Here is a 21475-nt window from a genome sequence, read left to right on the forward strand (position 1 = left end):
CACGCATTTCGCGCGGGAACTTCAATGTGTTGTCACCATTCGAGTTTTTTTTTTTGTGTGTGTGTTATTTTCCGCTTACCAAGCATGCTCCTGCGGAAAACGCGGTTGATTTTGGAAATGGAAATAAGATACTTACTAACGTGAGAAAAATAGTTTTTTCTCTTTAGTGTTCCCTTAAAGATGGCGGAAAAATCAGGTAGCGGAAAGGTGCTTTGTCCAGAAGGGCCGTTTTATCGCACAAAAGGTCCACAATACAACTGCGACCATATTCGTATCCATAACCGAGATGAACAGCTGAGAAACCTATACGAAACGTAAGTACAACCCGAATTAACGCGAGCATATTGAGGGGTCTTTCGAGGCTGGCATGATCCCTCATATATATTAAAAAAAAAAGGGAGCTGGGGGAGAAGTTTACACTGGCCATGCAAAGCTGAAGAAACAACGAAGCTGCTCGATCTGAAGGGTTTAACGTGTCCATGTTGGCTGATGCCAGGCCTTTCCTTAGCGTGAGCTAGCACGCGAGTAGAGTCGAGTTTACGCCTGTCACGGGCCGAGCAAGAATGTCCAAACTCCCGCGACAGACGTGCGAATCTGGCTGTGGCCCCCTCGCTAGATGCGAGAACCTTTCGTCGCTCGCGCCACGACGGGCAAAGTCCGCGCGACGGGCAAAGTCCGCGCGACGGGCAAAGTCCGCGCGGTGGCTGCGCGGACTGTCTCCGCCTGTGGGCGTGGCTTGGCAGTGGCTGCGCCGCGACGCAAGTGCGGCCTGGCGGCCTTAGACCCAAATAGTGCACAGCTGTTGCTTGGTCAGTGATACGTAACGGTGCGGTGTTTTTTTTTTTTTTCGGAAACCTAACGTTCTACCTCGAGGTTCAAGAGCTTCTATCTAGAACCCCAACGTAATTATGAGGCGCGCTGTAATGAGAGAACCCAAACTAAGTTCCATGACCAGGGGTTCTTCATCGTATCCAAGCACACACACGGGGGCGTTTCCTGCCGCCCGTACCTAAATGCGTCCGCGCCACGACAAGGAATCGAACCCGCGCCATCGGTAGCGGGCACACACACACCTCCGTATGCGCTTCTTGTCGGCCCGCGACTCCTGCTGCAGCCGCTGGTTGCTCTTCTCCAGTTCGGCCACATTCTGCTCCAGCTGCTCGTAGATCTTGAGCCGAGACTCGTTCACCTCCCGCAGGCTGGCCGCCTGTCGACTCAGGTGCTGCGCGAGAATAAAAGACGCACATGCAGAATATCTACGTGTTGTTATGGTGCCTCAGATATGCGAAATAATTGCTTTTTAATTTACGATCGCACAAGTATGAACGCTAAATCTTGAGCAACATTCATTGGTGGGCGCTACAGATGAAGTCGGCCGTTCGGGGTATCGGCTGGTGCTGCTAAAAGTACCCGGTTCGCGTTAAAGGTGGACAAACAGACAAATGTACAGACAGACAGACCAAAGTTTTTGCGTCGAAGGTCCCAAAGAAAGACTATCGTCTTTAAAACATTACTCGCAGGCACAGCTCTCACAAGAATCTGCACACTACAGCCCGAACCACAAAAAAGTCTGAAAGGCTATGTGACACAAGATGTACAATCGCAAAAACAAACTTTTGATACCGCCAAAATTTCCCTATCAATTGCTATCAGGATTATTATCTGGATTGTTATCAGGATTAATGGGTCCCTATCGATTGTTATCAGAAAAAAATAATACATTTATGGCAGTTGTCAATCCATGCATTGCAAAAACATCAATCAAATTAAGCTAGCTGAAATAAGTAAAAAAAAATATCGTATAAAGAAAGTGTCGCATTTAAAGCCATTTTTAACAATATTTTATACTAAAACACGTTTTAGGCGAGAAATAATGAACGAGACTGTGTGCAAGCGTGCGCACTGCTAAAAACTATCTAAACGGGAATGCTTAATTTTTGTTTTTACAAATATATGCAACGTTACAGACTAGTTAGGTTACATTCATAACGCTTACAGTCATGGCCACCCACTACAGTGCGTAGCGAAAGTGACACAGTTTACGGACAGCCGTCATCTACGCTGTCTTCTTTCGCTGCATGGAGTGCACCAGGTGGCGTGTGCCAGCAAAACTGCCCGAAAACGGGAAACTTTGCAAAACGCATGATCGGGCTGGTTGGCAGTTGGTAGTGTCGTTTGAGCATAAAAAAGTATTTTTTTTTTTTACAAAGGACAAAACGAATACGACACACAAGCACTGGTGTGTCGCGTTTCATCTTGTCACTTGTGGACAATCATGAGGAACTGATGCTCGGAAAAAAAAATAATGAAATGGGAAGGGAATATCAGGCCCTCGGTCATCCCTGAATTAATTTCTATTCCAAAATATCAGGCGCAATACGATCCACCAGAACAGTTCCCTCACCCTTCTACCAAGAAAAAAAAAAGATCTCAGTTAACGCCGCTGCCGGTAGGCTACGTGCGGGAAGCAGCCATAGATGCAATAATCGCAATAATCGCAAAGCAGGCGTAGCGAAGAAACCGGAACGAAATTGCACGATAATTATGGAATCATCTGAACCTTCCCGAACACGCTACATTGCAAGAACATGAGTGAATGTTAAAATGCCTACAAGCACCGCTTGTACGAGTTGCCCGAGTGCATGCGGTTAAGTTTCTGCGCGCGATATAGCCTACAGGCAGCAAGCAAGTCGTTTGGCCACATCGACAGCCAATGCAGCGACGCTCACCCACGCACTTACAGGGCCCAGAAGGGTTGAAGGACACTGACGTAGTCAGGGGAAGGTGGGTTAAACCCCATCTCCCCCTTTTTTTCATTATTCGAATGTGCATAATACACACATGCACATACGAATGCACAGAGAAACATACATTTAGTACGGTAAGAGCGCTTGGCCCCAAACTGAAAATTCAGAATTCTGCAAAACTGACGTTGATCAATTAGCTAATTAAGAATAATTAAAACGCAATAACGAGCGCCACATGGCAGCAAACCACATGTCGTTGATTTCAATCAGTTGCGGTCAACATTTTGTTTATACTTCGTTCTTGTTACGTGAAACACTTTTAGGATGATACCACTAGACATCACGTGGTCTTTTTTTCGCTTCACTTCTCTCATGCCGGTTTTGGTGGTGATGATGACGATGATGATGCTCATCCTCATCATCATCCCCATCGTCAGACTCTGGACTCAAGGTGCAGTTACTCGCCCAGATACAGATCAATGAACCATCATCAGTCTACAGTCACGGTACAAATTATCCATTCAGATAGATGATTATAATCCTCATCGCTCTAGATAAAAGTAGACATCACCCGCCCAGACACAGATCTATAGTTTATCATCTTCATCATCAGTCTACACTTAAGGAAAACATTACCGGCCCAGAGGATCATCACCATCAGCCCGGACTCTGGGTGCGGCTGGATTACCCACTCACAGACAGTGTTTATCATCATCATCGTCGTCGACAATCTAGACCTAGAGTACAATTTACCCGCCCGGATACAGATGGATCATTATTTATACCGAAGGTACAGGTTACCCACCCAGACGCAGATGGAGCAAAAGGAGGCACAGCTGCTGAGCACGGGGTCTCCCCTGAGCATGGCGTCGAGGCACCGCTGGAGAAGCGAATCCGACGACGACCACATCGCGTCGCGATACCCGGCCTACAGCCGCGCGAAAAAAAAAAAAAAAAAAGTCTCACTCTTGCACCCCTGCAGCGGGCGCGAGTCTACTACGTGGCCCTAGGGCGCGGACGCCGGCGGCACACAGGACGCCGCCGTTTCTGTGCTCCAGAGAAATGACTCATCTGCATAGGCCAGGCCGTTTTCCTCTCCGTTTTGCCGCCGCCGCTCTTTTGTCCGAGATGAAAAACGGCTGCGCCAAGCTGCAGCAGCAGCTTGTCTCGCGCGAAACACTTGCGTCGTCAAAAGAGACGGGCTCCGCTCACGCACGTCCTACAAACGTTGAGCGCCCGAGAGATTGCGGACAAAACTCGTCCACAGCTGCCGCTGTCAGAGGCTGCGATTCTTCCGAAGAAGGCGCGGCGCGCATGAATAGCCGAGACGCCGCAACGAGTGCGTCTGTTTTGATGTCAATCAGAGGGTATGAATACCTTCCGTGAGCGGCCGCGAAGCAGATTATTAATAGTCGCCATTGTTAACTGCGGAGCGGTTCGAAAGATCGCCCCGTCGTCTCGAGTCCCGCGTTCGATACACATAAGCCGAGCGGGCCGCACGTTTGGAACGTCACCGCTGCGGAAGGGTTAAATTCGTCTGTCCGAGCAAGCGACCCGGCCGCATCTCAAACTTCGGCTGGCAACTTGGGCGGAGGACGTCGCGGCTAGACACGGCCCGGACGCCACGACCGGCAGTTCGCCCGCAACGCTGCTTTTTAATTCTTAAATTCTTGTTTCACCTTTTGGTATTTACACAAAGTTTTGCACCACCACCACCAGGGTAAAGCGAAACGCCAGCGTCGAGAGTTGGACGCAGTTCGACGGAAGCGAGAAGCGGTGGAGAAACGCGCAAGAGCCAGGAGTTTGACGCACCGCGTTGGGAGTAGAAAAACAGGAGAGAAGCAGAACACAGGAGACCATAGAACCGAAAAGAGGAAATAGCAAAACAAATCACACGACCCCAAGAACAGACAGCAAGATGAGATGAGACAACAAGATCACGTATTATCACGCGAAAAAAAATAATAATCAGCAGATAAACGAAAGAAAATGGCACAAAAGAAAAGAAATGAGTAGATAAGCACTAACTGAACACAAGGTAATCCATGACACATTTTGCAAAGCTTTTATTTAAGGGTATAACTGGTTTTGTTTTTCCCCGACAATTTGCAATTGAACGAATCCAGCAAAATCAATCAGGAGTCAGGAGGACCGTACCCAGGATTCTTTTTCGGGGGGATGGGGGGAGGGGGGGCATTCATGTGTGGAACGGCTATAGCTTTTGGAAGCGGTGGTCGATGTGAAGGCCTGCAAACACTTTAGCAACACCCGAAAAGATAGAGCATGGAAAGACTACGGGGGAGGGGTCAAAACCCCCTCAGCTCCCCCCCACCCCTCCTAGTTATGGCACTGGGAGGCAGCACACCGACGTTGACGTCGCTAAGTAGGACGAGGATAGCTCTGAGGAAAGCCGCGGAAGTGGCGTGTTCTCGACACAGTGCGTGAAAACTCGTGGACACGAATGCAGGGCTGCGGCACGGCGCAAATGAAAGTCGCCACCTCAGCGCCTCCTCGAAAGCTCGTAAGACTTTGCAGAATCAGACCTCGTGGAAACGCACCATTTAGGTAATCTTTGTCCGCTCCCGACTACGTTCTATACTGGGCCAATATGCCTATATTCGTTGTTACAATAAAATACTCGGGAGTACATTGTTGCGTCGTGCTCGTGTTTTCTATTTCATCGCGTTATTCCATTTTGCGTGCCACCATTTGAAGACGAACCACCTGCAAGACGTGAGGCACGTACCAGTGTGTAAGGCACGACGAAACTAAAATGAAGACGATCAAATAAACAAAATCAATTTACTGTTGCTGCTGTCGTTGTCAAGTGCCACTGAGTCTATGTCGACTGCTCATGACGTCAAGCGTACACGAACGCCAACGAGACCTATTCAACATGACACGAAAGATTCTCTCGAAACGTTGACCCCGTGTTCCAAGACTTTTTATCGTCTCTTGATGCTTTCGTGTTCCCCTGTCCTCCTGTTCCACTTAACGCGCGTCAATCACGCTCCCCTAACGTGTTCCCCGTGACGTGAAAATTAGCACATAACCATCTCGCGAACGGAATATTTCTTTTTAAATATTTTTTATTCGCATTTGTATAAGCAAAAGGAATCACTTAAGCGGTCTTCTCCTCACACGTCCCTTCAATGCGGGAAAGCAAGCTTTAACGAAAAAAAGACATGGAAAAATGCGCTCACACACACATGCGAGGAATCTTCGAGGCGGATCGTCAGCACCTTTCTCAGGAATCGTCTGCGTGATACTAGGGTGTCATAAGCGGAACTTTATACATGTCCGTAACTTTAAGAAGTATACAAGTTAGCAAAAAAAAAAAAATTAAGAGGGGAACTTTCTCACTCAATGTGTTTCCAGTTTCCCGGAATTCGTGTTTCTCAGGAAGAAGCTTCTCGGCAGCCGTAAAATTCGTCCTGTTTCAGGGGATTGAATCCGGGACCGACGCCTGAGAATATATGGTTAGTCTCCCTCCCGCCCCCTCGCGGGATTCCGCACAACAGATTCGCCATATGACTCCTACCACGGTTTGCCATGCAGTCGCACGCCCGCGCTGTGTTGTCTAGAACGAATGTCGTAAGCAATCACACGATTTCACTTCGTTTTATGGCGCAACGGGGTGATTAACGTCACTAAATACCAAAAAAAAAACGCGAGATCCTGGTAGGCCCAACGCTTATTGCCGACATTGTCCACACGTTTTATGACATTGCCCACACGTTTTAATAAATCAGTGGAGAGGAGGAGACAGCGCATGCAGGAAGGATAACGAAGGGAAAGACGAAACCACTGCCTCATTTTTGGTACTCGGGGTAGTGTAGGGGCCGTTGAAGTCTCTGGTTGATGTGCGGAATGCAATGTCGAGGACATCAGCTTAGGTGTGCAACCGACCGTTTCATTAAAAAAAATATTAACACGTATATTGTGTTCGAATTCGTATGCCACTCGAGACCAGTTTATTTTTTTCACGGCCCAAAGGCCCACAGCCGATGCCATAAGCCCGGGCAGTGGTCAGTACGAATCAATTTCGCTGCATTAAAAAGCTGTTTTGTCATCACAGCGCACCGGCTGCCAACCTCCAGCTAACTCGTGCCGCGTAGCTGCCTCACTGTTTCACCAGATTAAGCTTGCGGCTTCCTGATTAAGATAATATCTGTGGTTTTACGCCCCAAATCTACAATGCGATCAGGAGGGACACTGTAGTGGTACTCCGGCAAAATTCAACCATCAGTTTTTTTTTTCTTAACGTGCACTGGCGCACAGTACATGGGCCTCTACCACTTCGCCTCCATCAAAATCTGACAGCCGCGGTCGGGATCCAACCCGCGACCTTCGAGTAAGCAGCTGAGCATCACAGCTACTCTACCGCGGCGAACAGCCTGCAGCTTTTTTTTCCTATAAGCATTCATGAATCCGCCTAAATATCAAGTCGACATAGCTCCAGAATTAGCAGACCTGTAAAATCAAAGCGGCAACAAGACATGTTTCTGGGGCGATCATAAGACACCGAATCTGGCCGTTAATTTTCCCCTGTAACAACAGCCAACAACAATTGGAAGGGTTGCAGTGCGTATGGCTGTGTTGCACTCTTAAGTGCATAAAAATAATCGTACATTCGATTGGGCGTCACCACGCTTCTAGCTCACATTACAACAGCAATGTGTCCGCTCTTGATCCGAGCCCGAGAACGCGTGTTCGAGCCGAACGTGCAGCCGCTCGACAGGGCACCCGGAGACCGGAAGAGGATGCACGTCACTGCATCTTCTGGTGCAGAGAATACAAGGTATCGGAGGGACGTGTCGCGCTCCGAAGTCCAAGTTGAGAGCTCCTCGGAGCACTCCGAGCTGGAGCGTGGTGGTGCTCTGGAAGAACCAGCCGAACGTAATCGGAGCGCTCGATTTCAATCGGCCGGACGGTAGGAGCGTCGCGAGAGCGCTCTGGAGCGACCAACCCAATGTACGGTCGCGCGCGAAATCGAGGTTACCGCGCGAGCGTCGACCAAGAACTGCAACAGCGACACGTCCCAGAATACTCTTTTGAGGAGAGGGTGGTATCACGCAAGCATTTACTCACTCTTTGTGCTGTTATTAGGCTGCGATCACTTCTTTGTTAGGAAGCCGATTAAACAAAGCAGTGCCATACACAAGCTTTAGCCAATCTTTCCGGGCTCTTTCGCCACCTGTGGAGATAAACAGCCCACGAAGAATACACTACACGAATGGAAGGCTCAAAATAGAAAGACAGTTCGATTGTTTCAGCATGGAACAGCCAACAAGGGAGAGAAGAATGCGCAATCTTGATTGTTACATTACCAAGACGTGCTACTATGCCCTTGGGCCGTTAGGCAGGTCGACGCTAGCGCGATATAACCTTCATGTCGCGAGTGACCGTACCATAAGGTTCGACGCTCCCGATCATAAGCCTCCGCGATTCTCGTATTACCGACAGCTTTCCCCGTCATCATTGTCATCGCGGGCCTGCAGCGGGCGCGTGTTACCACCGCAAATTACATCGGTACAACTTCTTCTCTATAATAACACAAGTGATAAGCTGCAAGAAAGTTACACGATTGCTCAATGAATGGTGCATGCATATTTTACATATGCAGCCCTATATGAATACGGCTGTTCCGCATCTCTCCTCCGAGACCGTATTTCGCGACCCCGAATGCCATCTTCGATCTTAATTAAAGATGCCCCTTTCGACGGACCCACGCCTCGCCCGGGTCACTGGGACGATAAACACCCGGCGCGCTGAGATCCACAAGCCGATAGATAAGCTGCTTCTGTCGAGATTATCAGAACGTTACTTTATGTTTTAAGAAAACACGTGAAAATATTAAAACTAAGCATCGAGCCAGTCTGGGTTTTGCTCTTTTCGACTACACGCTGTTGTCAACACTTGCGAAGTCACGCAGAAAACGAAGTGAAGTCAGTTCATCGCGCACTATAGTCAAGCGAAACAATATTGATTCATTGATTGATTGGTGGGGTTCTACGTCCCAAAACCACTATATGATTATGAGAGACGCCGTAGTGGAGGGCTCCGGAAATTTCGACCACCTGGGATCTTTAACGTGCACCCAAATCTGAGCACACGGGCCTACAACATTTCCGCCTCCACCGGAAATGCAGCCGCCCCAGCCGGGATTCGATCCCGCTACCTGCGGGTCAGCAGCCGAGTACCTTAGCCACTATACCACCGCGACGGGGCAAGCGAGACAATATTGAACGAGCATGTCACGGTGGGCGACGATTGACAACAGATATTTGTCGTATATATCGACAAATCAAGAGCCTATTTAATCCCGACGCCTCGTGAACAAACAGCTGGGGGTCACGGATTGTGCCGCAAAGATTAGAAAAAGCCGGGAGAGAACTTACGAGGGTGGTTTCAGACTCTTCAAAAAGCCTCAGGTGGTGGGAAATTTCGGTGCCTTCCACTAGGGCATATCTCATAATCATATCCTGGCTTTGGGACCGGAAGAATTATCATTATCGTAACACTAACGTCCGGTTCGTGCTTACTACCCAAAATGGCCACCAGTGCACATAGGGCCTATAGTAACTGGGCTGGCAGCGTTCGTAAACTCAAGCGTGGGTCGATTCCATCCCCTGCCACGAAGGCTGCTTTCCCACCGAAGTTTCTTACACCCAGGCTATAGCATAGCAAGGCGACGGCGAAAGTGCTGCGGCAACGCATCGTTTGCGGCTCGCCGTGCCCCGCAGTGTGCGCCCACAAAACTCGCTCGATTAGGGCACCCCCTCTTCCGTTCTGCTCTTTTCTTTCGGGGCGGGCAGCGTGGCAATGGCCGCGGCGGTCGGGACGTATACAGCCGCGAAGCAGCGGAACATCGGCGGGCGATCTCGCAATGACTTTTTCGTGCGTCCGTCGTTCGAGACCGGCAACGTATACGTCCGGGATACCATTGGTCAGAGATAACCCCCCCCCCCCCCCCCCCAGTTTGCGTGCGGTACGGTGTTTGCCCTAGCTGAACTTAAAAGTTGTAAACGTATTCTTACGAGAGCCGAAAACTTCAGTTATTTCTTATGGAAGAATGTCGCGGCACTGACGTTTCTCCGAGAAGAACAGCACGCCCGATGGACTCCACTGCCGAGAAGTGCGTTGTATAGGCGCCGCTAGCGGTCAAGGCAGAGCTTTGTTGCTTTAGGGGCAAAGGTCGGCCTGCCCAGTTCGAAACGATGCACGACATGTTCCATGCGGGGAAAGCAGCGAAGACAAAGAACACTATTGCAGTGCGGTCAACGTGTTGTGTGGAAGCAGCATGGGTCACTACACCGCGTTCAGAAAACGCAAGAGCTTACGTGCAGTCGAGCGCGATTCGAAGGTCATCTCGCCTGTGTCAAACAAGAACTACCACAGCGCCACATCAAAAAAAAAAAAAAAACCACAGAGGAGAGGGCTGTATCACGAAAGCTTCACTCATTCTAATTGGTGTCCTTTAATCTGCGATCCCTAGTGTCTGAGGAAGCTGTCTAAACGAAGCCGTGCCAACAAGCAGCATGTTTAACAAATCTTTTCCAGCAAGTTTATGTACGCCCGCCGAGGTAAGAGCCCACAAAGAATATGTACGCTTGATCGCAACGAATTGAAGGCTCAGAATAGAGAGAAAGGATGCAGAGTGCGTCATCTATAGGGGGCGATCGTTGTAGCATGTAACAGCCAACAAAGAAGAAAAGAATGTGCAATATAGATTTTCAATATTCCGAAACGTGCCACTACACCCCCGGGAAGTTAGGTGAGTCGACAGACGCGCAATAACCTTCCTATCGCGAGAGACTGTAACATGACGCGGAACCGTTAGCTTCCTCTCAAAACAAACACTTGACCAAACCACACTTGAAACATTTGCCATGTGAACGAAGCGTCTATCTCGAAATAGTATGGGCAGGGAAGGCCAGCGCGCCTTGCATCCCGTGGAGTCCGACGACACCTCAGTGTCAAAGTGTTACGCGACGAAGGGCTGGTTCGAAAAAACTCCCAAGCATTTCCCCGAGGGTGAACATGGTTAAGTGCGAATACACGGGGTGATGCTATGAGGTGTATTTATTAATTCGCACTATTATATTTATTAATCACACTATGGTGCCTTTATGCTGTAATGGTTCCTGGGAATCGCAATTTGATCCCACGGGGGAGTTTACGTTAACTCACTGGCGAATGCCAACGGATTTTAACTTTACTCCCCCTCACGACCCGCTCTCGACGGGAGACTGAGAGAGAAGGCGGGCGCGCGAGAGAGAGGGGTGCGCGCGCAGCTGCAGCGAGCGAGGAGAGCAGAGGAGCGAGCGAAGGGGGACTATCAGCGTCGCGTCCGTGGCTTATTCGGTAGAGCGTCGCGCTGCGGCCCGCCAAGTCCTCTTTCTTTTAAAGATAGAGAGAAGACTGCGGACGCCGCCGACGGCGGTGGATGGTTTGGGGTCGCTTATAAAGTGTATTCACACTTATAAAACTCCCGCGATTCCTTACATGCACTCACCTAAAACGACTGGAAGACCCACGCCATGCACATATTGTCACGGGTTCGTGACGCTGACGAAGGCAGAGACGGATTTTGGAAAATCCTTTGGGCGAACGGTCGATGAACGGAAAGTCGGATTACTGTGATACACATTACAACTGATAGCGGCGAACAGAGCATCATCCGCCTTCGATCAAATGACAAGCTGTGATGCGCGTCGGCATTCATACGTGCGCCCTCGAATATTTTAGCCTTATAACTAACGGCCCCGTAAGTTCCAGAACAATCTGTGTTGTCCACACTGTGAGCGTAATTGCATCGCAAGGTGCTAAGATTATCTCGATTGTTCTTAGTCAATCGGCACGGTTTGCGCAAAGCAGCACTTATAACACGTGTAATGGAGCGATAACAAAAATCGAGCAAGGAGTACGGCAATATCCTTCTTAAACGATGTATTGCTCCCCCCCCCCCCCCACACACACACACTCCGAAGGTTTTCTGCATGCACCTAACTTAGTTCTGTACTTGTCTCCCCGTACGAAATCCGGCACCTCGCTTGGTTTTGCACTGCCTTCCCGATCGGCCCACCTTTAGCCAAGCGACAGTGTCAAGTGGTGACGTCAACATGTGACGTCACGTTATCCCGACGTCATAAGATGGCGTCAGCAAGAGATGGTGGTGGTGAAACTTTATTACCCAAAAAGGGGTTTTGAAGGACACTCGGCTAGACGCCAGGTGTAGAGGGCATCTATAATCATTTCTTTTTTTCATCATTCGTGCAGACGGTGCGGGACGCCGATGGCCTATTTTCGCGTTTGATGAGGAGTTTTAGATGGCTAAGATAAATAAACACGGATGCGATGCCACCGAAATGGCAAGTAAAGCCATGGCTTTACAACAGCCAGTAGTTCAATGCCCGCTTGGGGAAAGCCCGTATACGCCGTCTAAGCTTTCTCATTAAATAAGCTGCCTTTTTTCACCGATATGCAAGGATCTTGACATTTGTCGAAAGATAAAATGTCAGGAGGGTGACCTGAATCAGCAGCGGCATGTTTTAGTGACCGCCGGTGTCGCCGGTGCACCCTGGCCCATGAAAACAAATGGACGCCTGCGGCTGTTTATTCGCTCGCTTTAGTTTTGATGAACGTAACATTAAACCGTATCCAAGGTATTAGTGAATAGCTACGAAATTCTCGTTTTGGTTGCTACTTCCGTCACTTTGGCGGTACGCTCGCATTTGGAAACCACGGTGCCCATTAAAAAAAAAAAGAAAGAAACGTTTAGAGTACAGCTGTGCAATGTGGAATTACATTGTGCTCGCACCAATGTCCATCCCTACAGCTCTTGCGATAGTTAACTGCTGCCGACTGTTTCCAGTATGCCATACGCACAGAACTGATTGATTGATTTGTGGGGTTTAACGTCCCAAAACCACCATTTGATTATGAGAGACGCCGTAGTGGAGGGCTCCGGAAATTTTGACCACCTGGGGTACGCACAGAACTGAAACGCGGTATCCTTCCTCAGTAAACACACATTCGGCCGCTGCCACGAGGCATAGATATTCAGATACCATGCAACGCCTGCCAAGGCAAGCGTGCCGCGACAGAAGGGGTGCGTGATCAGACTCCCTCCCCGAGATGCGTCCCAAGCGCACACGGTCGGACGCACCGGAATTCGGCTTGGCCGTCCTTTCCGGGTCGACCCCTTCAACTATATACAGACCGGCCGAAGCAGCAAACACGCGGACTACAGCGGATTAAACAGCGGGAAAGGCTCGCATGGCACAGGAGGCCCAGAACAGAGAACCCACTCGACAACGCGAATGAAAGAAATATAAAATAATTCACCGACGATTATAATACCACGGCCACTGGATTGTGCGCTTTGATTCAGCGGCCGCGATAATGCTGCCTCATGCGGATTCTGATCGCATCTGCGCGTTCGAGGGACAAGGCAAACTGTGTTTTGAAGTTGCGGCTATGCTCAGTTACAGCAACGTAATATTGCCACACGAAAGCTGCCAGTGGTATACGCACACCACTCGGTGCATTGCAAGCGTCGCGAAGCAAGCGAGACACCCACAACACCGCGACGACAAGCGTATCCATGCCGCAATGCGAGTGCCAGCCCTGCATGGGCACGAGCTCCGACCGAGGAGCAAACTCGAGTGACGTAGGGGCCAGCGGCTTGTGTATCGGCTGTAGGCTTGTGGTATACTGACGACCCAGCGTTCGCTCTCTTCCTTTCTCATTCGCTGTACCGGATAAGCCGGCGGCAGCAAACAACGGCGACCTTGCAATGCACGAACGGACGCCCGAGAGCTTCACTTTATTACTCAAATAGTCCAACACCATAGAGGTTTATAATACACACGAACAGAATGAAAACAGTACAAACTGCGTAGCAGAGATGAGGATTGTCCTGCCTCTGTCGACGCTTGGTTTGGCCGAGTCGAAGTTGCCGGTTCGCCCGTCTTTTTTGTTGCCGCTCGGCATGCGTCTGAGGTGACGTCACCTCGCGTTCGCTGGCGGCGCTTCGCCTCCGGTTCTCTCCTGCGTAGATCTTCGTTTCCGGCGTCTCGCTATCGCTTCGCTGGCTCGGACAGACGCGACGTTCACGGCATTAATAAATGTTTATTCTCTCTCTCTCTTGACGTGCGCAGACAAGCAAGCATGCACCGCCGTTCCAAACGTGCAGACTGTCCACAGGTGGAAAAGAAACCTTCCCCAGCGATTGAGGGGGCGCCTTATTTTGACCTACTTTAGTGCTTCGATCGTGACGCCAAGCGACGACAGGAGACGATAATCCAGGTACCTAAAGTGATCCACACTAAACCCAACGCAGCCCCCGGGAGAACCACTCGTTTCAGTACACAGCCCAAAGAACATGGTACAGCTAACGCTAGCCGTGTTGCTTACTATAGGTGCGCGCGGGTTGTAGACCGCGAAGAATAATAAAAATAACAAGAAACACGTGCTGTGCGACGATGATCAAACCTGACAAAAAAAAAAACGTCGAAAGTGTGCGCAATCGCACCAGATAACTGTTGAAAAAAAATGCCTGGCGTCGCATACTGCCCCGGGGTAGTACAGCGCTGCACACGTAAGTTGAAACCTATACGACTCGGTAAACAAATCATGCACTGTGTGGCAAGCCAGCTTTGTGATGACTAATATTGTGATGGGCTCCAAAGGCGGGGCGACGGCACCGACAGGCTATTTTATAGCGCACGTCGACTAAAACACGTGCAGGGAAATGGCAGGACAAAGACACTGACTCACACATGAAAGATGCATTGAAAAGGAAGCCCACATATAAATGCACAAGACAGCGGGGAACGCGCATGTATGTCTAGAACAATGACTACAGCAATCAATCAATTCTCAACGTAGAAAAAAAACAAGTCTCATAATCACACGGTGGTTTTGGCACGTTAAACCCCACATACTATTACTAAAAAAGAAACAAGAAATTGGAAAAAATATAAAAAAATAAATTCCTCGTCACGCAGCAAGATCAAAGGGTGGCTGACGCATCATCTATTCCTTATGCGCCATAAGCATTGATCAATTCACTGGTTATTAGCTCGCTGTTGCTCGCGAAGATAATTGAAATTTCCGCGAAAACAGACGCTATATACCGACAGTCTGGATGTGCAACTAGACATGACTACTGCCTGGTGTTCACATATATATGGACGCACGTTGATGCAGCGCCGAGATCGGCTTACGTGCATGTACTTTCACAACTGAATGGGATCATGCGTGTCAACTATACGTCCCTTGCACAACGAGAACGATTATTGCTGTGCTCAATGGTACAATGCCACGGCTTTCTGCACATACGCAAGCAAAGTGTGTGAAGCTTATTTACTGTAAAGAGGACATCCGCTGTGAACGTCTATTAGCCACGTGTTTTAATTCGTACATTGTTCTATGAATGCGTGAAACGATTGTACTTTTTCTCCCCTTATTACGAACTTCGCGCATGCTCCGATTCTTGATGTCTTGGCAGAAACATACATGCACAATTATGACGTCTGAGATACAGCACAAACTAGCCCAACAAGAACTTTAATTACAAACACATACCTTACGATATTATGAAAATAGCCAGCTTGTCGACCTTGTTGTGGAAGCTCATGCTATTCCATCGAGTGTTGCGATGCGTTTTGTGAATTCAGGTCCCAAACTAGTCTATATGATTACTACATATACAAGTTTAGATTTGCGTGACCGGAAGATAAGGATGGGCTCTGGGTCGGTATAGTAACAGCAGGGATGATGCGGCCGAACAATCAACTATAAAAGATGCAATCGTGATTCGTCATCCTGAGTGAATTCTAAAAGTTTATTTCATGCCATGTTCTATGAAGCTTCGCTTTCGTTAAAGTACGTTTCACGCGTTTTTGTTTTGTTTATTATTTGCCTTAGATCGCTGTAATTATTGTTCTTGATAGGCAGGCGTCCTGCCCCCTTTTCCCATTTCATTTATATCTGCTTCCGGTTAAATAACAATATCAGCTTCCGGTTAGATAGATAGATATGTGGGGTTTAACGTCCCAAAACCACCATATGATTATGACAGACGCCGTAGTGGAGGGCTCCGAAAATTTCGACCACCTGGGGTTCTTTAACGTGCACCCAAATCTGAGCACACGAGCCTACAACGTTTCCGCCTCCATCGGAAATGCAGCCACCGCATCCGGGAATCGAACCCGCGACCTGCGGGTCAGCATATCAGCTTCCGGTTAAATAAAAATAAATCATACACATCTTTCAATTGTGAGTAACCGTTTTAATAGTCCTGCCAAATGTTTCTGTGTTTCCGGCTGTCGATCTCTAGAATAGTTTTCGATATACAGCATACAGGTACAATAGGCAATATGCGAAATTAACAGCGCCATCTACTGAACGCAGCAGGTACCATATCCGCCATATTGATGCTGGCGAGGCTTGACCACTACGCGCGAACGACCCACATGCGAACGTACGCGTTTCAACGCTTCTACTGTCGCAGTCAGATTTTTTTGCTGGCGAAATGCCAGTACACTGCTGTGTACCGCTGTGCAAGCAGCGCGGAGTCACAGACAGCGATGGGAGCAAGGTATGTGGCATGAATTACGATTTTGCAGCGATCATTTAAACGCAAAACAGGGTATGGCGTGCACAAGCATTATAGGCACAGTCTAGGATGCATGTATCTCCGCGGTGCGCGGGCTGCACGAGAGCAATGCAGGACTAACCATTTTTCTGTGTTACGCGGACAGGCCATGTTTTTATAGGTTTGTCAGCTTTGCGGCTAGGTGTTTCCACTACGTCGGGCCTCTACACAACAGTGGTGCTCTTCGATTTACCGTCTCAAACTCGCTGAGAAGCTGTGCGGCAAAATGACTTCGGGGAAGCCTCGAACTACCCGCGGACTATCCGCGGTGAGTCTGAGATGGTAAATCGAAGAGCCCCAGTGATTCCTTGCAGTCGAATAGAGAGTCCGCCACTGCTGGTGGGGTGTGACAGAACCGAACTGTTAGGACGGGCTTTTTTGTGACGAGATTACACCATGTAGGTAGACGACGTAGAAATGTTATTTTTGAAGGTGATCGCGCACAGAGACGTGCAGAGCTTCCACTACTCCGAGTAACATGCCGTACACGCATCCTAGAAAGGCAGCTCGGTTGCTTTTCCGCGTTCAAGCTCCGTTGTGTCCGCAAGTACGGTCACCGCGCAGCAATAAACCAGTCATTTGGAAGATAAGGGCTATGCCCACTTTAGAACAGAAAAGTATCTGCTCAGGCAGTTAACTTCCATTCCCCCAACGTGCGCGGACGCAACTTTTTCATTGGGGCCTCTCTTACTAATTTTCCTTTATCAACGAAATAAAACCGAAAAGATAGCGGGGCGCACTGCCGTAGGTTTCGAAAACTGGCACAATGAGTATCACCAGGGCTTGACTGAATGATGTTCTGCATGAGTTCCGAGCGCGGCAATCCTATTTGTTCGTAATACGGGATTCATTCTCTGAATTTTAGTTTCTTTGGCTCAGTTGTATTGCAGCTGTTTTTTTGTGTTGCAACTCACCTCACTTGAAAAATGTTTCATGTTGCATTATAAAACATACAGCTGTGGAGACAGCCATAACTTAGTTGTATGGGATTCAGCATTTTGGCTGCTTTACACTCGCAGCTCCTAGAAACCTTTGAAGCTACATAGATATAAAAAATAACTGATTTAAATTCTCCCAAGTGTCCGCAAGTGACCAATGCCTCTTAAGGCTTGCTGTAAAGAGCCATATCTAGGAGAGGCTGCTAGGAAACGGGAGTGTGCACAGTAAAAACTGAGGGGGAGGGTGTCACATTAGAAGTGCATCATTAGTCCTGCAATGCACATATAAGTGTGACCTCTATTCTCTGTGAGAAGAATTTGTGATAGTGCCTGTGTTTGTATACAAATCGTTTGAACAGCTAAGAGAAACCTAGCTCGTGACGTCGCACTGAATGTTTGTTTGCTTATATCTTGTAGGTATCCTTCCACCGCTTTCCGAAAGATGCAATGACATACAAGTGGCAAGGTGTGGCAAGATTTCTATACAGTTTGTCCACATCACATGTTCGGGCACTGGGAAACGTCTTGCTGTGGCCATCGCAGTAGCTCAGCGCAGTGAAGCAAGTGTTCAGGAGTCGTACGGCCGTACTAGCGAACGCGTTGCCGTCGACCGCTCGCCCACATTAAAATGGCGGCGGGCTCAAAATGCACAGTGTTGCCAGAGCACAAAGCAATTTCGCATATGATCCATTGGAAGGGGTTGCATGGTCAAATCAGCGACATTTCACCAGAGTGCAGCCTTTCCGCGTGTACCTACGTATGAGAAAGATAAAAAAGAAAAGAAAAAGAAACATCGCTCAAGTTATAACTTGCGACATGATCTCAGCAACAAAAACAATAGCCGCATATAAGGCTGACGATGAGCAGGGACGTAGACCTTGCATTTCACACCGCTACCCGCACAAGAGTATTCTACCTGGAGCGATCCTCGATAAGCGATGGACTCCGTGCGAATCGATCACCGCACACTGATCGGTAGACTAGCGTGTACCCAATGTTGTAGAGTTGCCCACCGAATATAAACAAGCGCGACGGCAAAAAAAAAAGTGAAAAAGAAAGAGGAGGCGGGATGGGTAGAACGAACAATTGAAATCGCCGGCGTGCAAACAGAGATATCATAGGAGCGCGTGCGAGATGACTGCTGTCTGTAATCGCGAGGACGCCGGCACCAACGTAATCGCGGGAACGCGACGACGCAGGCGGAGAGAGTGATAAAAAACGATCGCTTTCGGCGGGCAAGTGACACGCATCTGCGTCCTCGAAACATGACCGAAATAGTTATAATATGTTCGGTTTTGCATCTTTTATGTGATTTTTAAAGAGAAAAGAAGACAAAAGTGAGCCCTTTATCTGTCTGCATCAGAGTGCGACACCTCAACACGAGGCTCAAGAGGGATGGGGGTAAGGAGGGATTAAAAGGCATAGAGATAGAGAGAGCGGAAGGAGATAGCGTGCATGGCGCAGGGGCAGCGACATACGGAAGTAAGGAGAAGACAGGAAAGATGGACACGGTCGCAGGAGTCCGAGGACGGGGCACCAATACTGATTGTTGGCCTTGTCGGCGTCAGGAGATGGCGTATAGGGCGAGCCCAGTCGGCCAGAGCTGCGCTGTCGTCGGAGATGGCGGGGGCACAACCGGTCGGCACGAAATCCAGAGAGCGAGAGGTTTTGCATCGCAAAATCGCGATACGATTGAGAGACGCCGTATTCACCGAGTCGAACGCTCGGTGCGAGGGGCGGCTATCCGGCGTTCTTTAACAAGCACTCGCATATCGCACGATACGACGGCCTCTGTTGTTTAGCCTCCATTGAAATATGAGCGCCGTGGCGGGCATCGAACCCGCGACACTGGCGTCCGCAGCCGAGCAACACGCTCCGCCACGGTGCGCGAAAGCGTGATAGAAAGCACATCCCCGTTGTCCATCTGGTTGTGCAGAGTTAAGTGAGGTGTTTTGGGAATCGGTCGTGATAACTACTCCTTTCATTTCCATCTCGCAAGCATCTGCCGCGTCGACATTCAGGGAGTCAAGGCCCAATAACTTGATAAACGCACCGAGATGGGCCTTAAAAGACCCCTATAGACAACACCGAGATAAAAGGCGAGACAGAAGCTTTTTATTTTTCTCGCCTTCACTAGACTTCCTACAAACGATGTCCCCACCTCGCCAGTTATTTATTCATAAAACACGTGAAATGTTAGCACTACACGTGCTCAGCCAGTCAGGATTTCGCGCGTTTTGTCTGCACGCTGCATGCCTGCACAATGAGAAACGCAGAAAACCAAGCGAGATAAACTTATCGCGCACGATAGTCAGGCAGGACATGGCAGACAGGGAATGCGACTGCACAGCAAAGCAGGGTTTATTCACAACAGATACATCTTGTATATTGTAACAATTGCGAGCGTATACTTTGTCCTAATATCACGTGAGCAGTTTGCTGCCACGACGAATCGTGCCGCAAAGGCTGGAAACACCGGTAGAGAACAACGGGCTCGTCCGTATATCAGAGGTTGTTTAGGGGACTTTTAAGCTGCTCTCCTGCCCTAGAGAGCACCCGTTTGTCTGTTCAGATTAAAACAGACAAGCAGTGGGCGCGACTTCTCGTTTAACCAGACTTAAAGGCAGGGTGAACATGCGTCTTTCGGTAGCGTGTATTGAAGTAAAACTCTCTTTACACACTTCTTCAACAATTTATCCATGCATGCTTCCTTCGCAAATGGATACCATAGTGTTACCGGCTATGTGCCGCATAGTGTGTGCTCGAATATGGTAAGACAGATGCTTGGGCTAGTTGGTGATTGGTAATCAACACATTTGCACAGCGCAAGACTACGAATAGTTACGACGTAACTACAGAAAAAGAGACAAGGACAGAAACAGCGCTGACTTCAACTGAAATTTTGTTAGCGAAAACACTGGAAACATACACTCGCGACATAACTTAGCATTTTCGCTAATAAAAGTTCAGTTAAAGTCAGCGCTCTTTCTGTCCTTGTCCCTTCTGTAGTTACGTCGTAACTATATACTCGTAGTCTTGCGCCGTGCAAATATGTTGATTCTCCAATATGGACAAAAAATTACCACAGATGTGTGAAGCGAATTCCCTTCGTTTGCACCACACCCATTTCCACGTGCAAACATTTACAGTCGCGTAAACAAGCCCCAACACTGTGGTCTAGTGGCTAAGGTACTCGGCTGCTGACTAGAATCCTGGCTGCGGCGGCTGCATTTTCGATGGAGGCGAAAATGCGGTAGGCTCGTGTGCTCAGATTTGGACGCACGTTAAAGAACCTTATAGGCGGTCGAAATTTTTGGAGCTCTCCACTACTGCGTCTCTCATGATCATATGGCGGTTTTGGGACGTTAACTCCCACATATCCATCTGTAAAACACTCGGGAAAACCTAAATGCACGCCGGCGAGAAAGCACTGCAACTCGAGAACGGCGAGTGCAACGCGTATCCGTTTTTAGGAGCGAAGCTCCTTAAGGCGTGGGCTGTGCGTCCCCTCTATGTAGCCTCCTCTCGTTTAGTTCTTGCAGTGTCCACTAGATGGCGGTACCGTCTCCCGTATGTCAATGATCCCGTATGTTCAATGATCCCTGTGATCAGACGGTGTCCATACAAGGCCAAGAAATACCGAGGGTAAGTGAATACAAGTACCTTGGAGTATGGGTAAATGAGAGTGATAGATACATGGAGGTACAGGAAAAAGCCTCGGCAGCAAAAGGAAAGAGGAATGCGGCAATAATGAAGCACAGAGCGTTGTGGGGATACAATAGGTATGAGGTGCTTCGAGGTCTGTGGAAGGGTGTAATGGTTCCAGGGCTTACTTTTGGGAACTCAGTGGTGTGCATGAGGGCAGAGGTGCAAGCGGGAATGGATGTAAATCAAAGGACTGTGGGACGCCTCGCGTTGGGTGCTCACGGGAAGACGACAAACGAGGCTGTAAAGGGCGATATGGGGTGGGCAGGTTTTGAGGCGAGGGAAGCGCAGAGCAAAATAAGGTTCGAAGAAAGGCTAAGAAATATGAAGGAGAGTAGATGGGCAGAGAAGGTGTTCCGTTATTTGTATAGGAAGAGCGTGGACACACAGTGGAGAAAAAGAACTAGAAGACTCACTAG

At 48.9% G+C, this 21475-nt stretch overlaps 1 protein-coding gene across 4 annotated transcripts in view; it reads right to left on the reverse strand.

Moving 5' to 3' along the window:
• LOC119180258 (cerebellar degeneration-related protein 2) overlaps positions 1 to 21475 on the reverse strand; it is a 149609-nt gene that overhangs the window by 14137 nt on the left and 113997 nt on the right. For 3 of the 4 annotated variants that reach the window (XM_037431407.2, XM_075868620.1, XM_037431408.2), the window contains one exon: positions 1074 to 1222. In XM_037431407.2, the coding sequence (XP_037287304.2) occupies positions 1074 to 1222 (149 nt within the window). Of the gene's footprint in view, positions 1 to 1073; positions 1223 to 3552; positions 3704 to 21475 lie in introns of those variants that run through there. The other variant, XM_037431409.2, reaches the window with a different exon arrangement.

This window comes from Rhipicephalus microplus, chromosome 7, assembly GCF_043290135.1.
Source record: "Rhipicephalus microplus isolate Deutch F79 chromosome 7, USDA_Rmic, whole genome shotgun sequence".
In the NCBI taxonomy this organism is placed as follows: domain Eukaryota; kingdom Metazoa; phylum Arthropoda; class Arachnida; order Ixodida; family Ixodidae; genus Rhipicephalus; species Rhipicephalus microplus.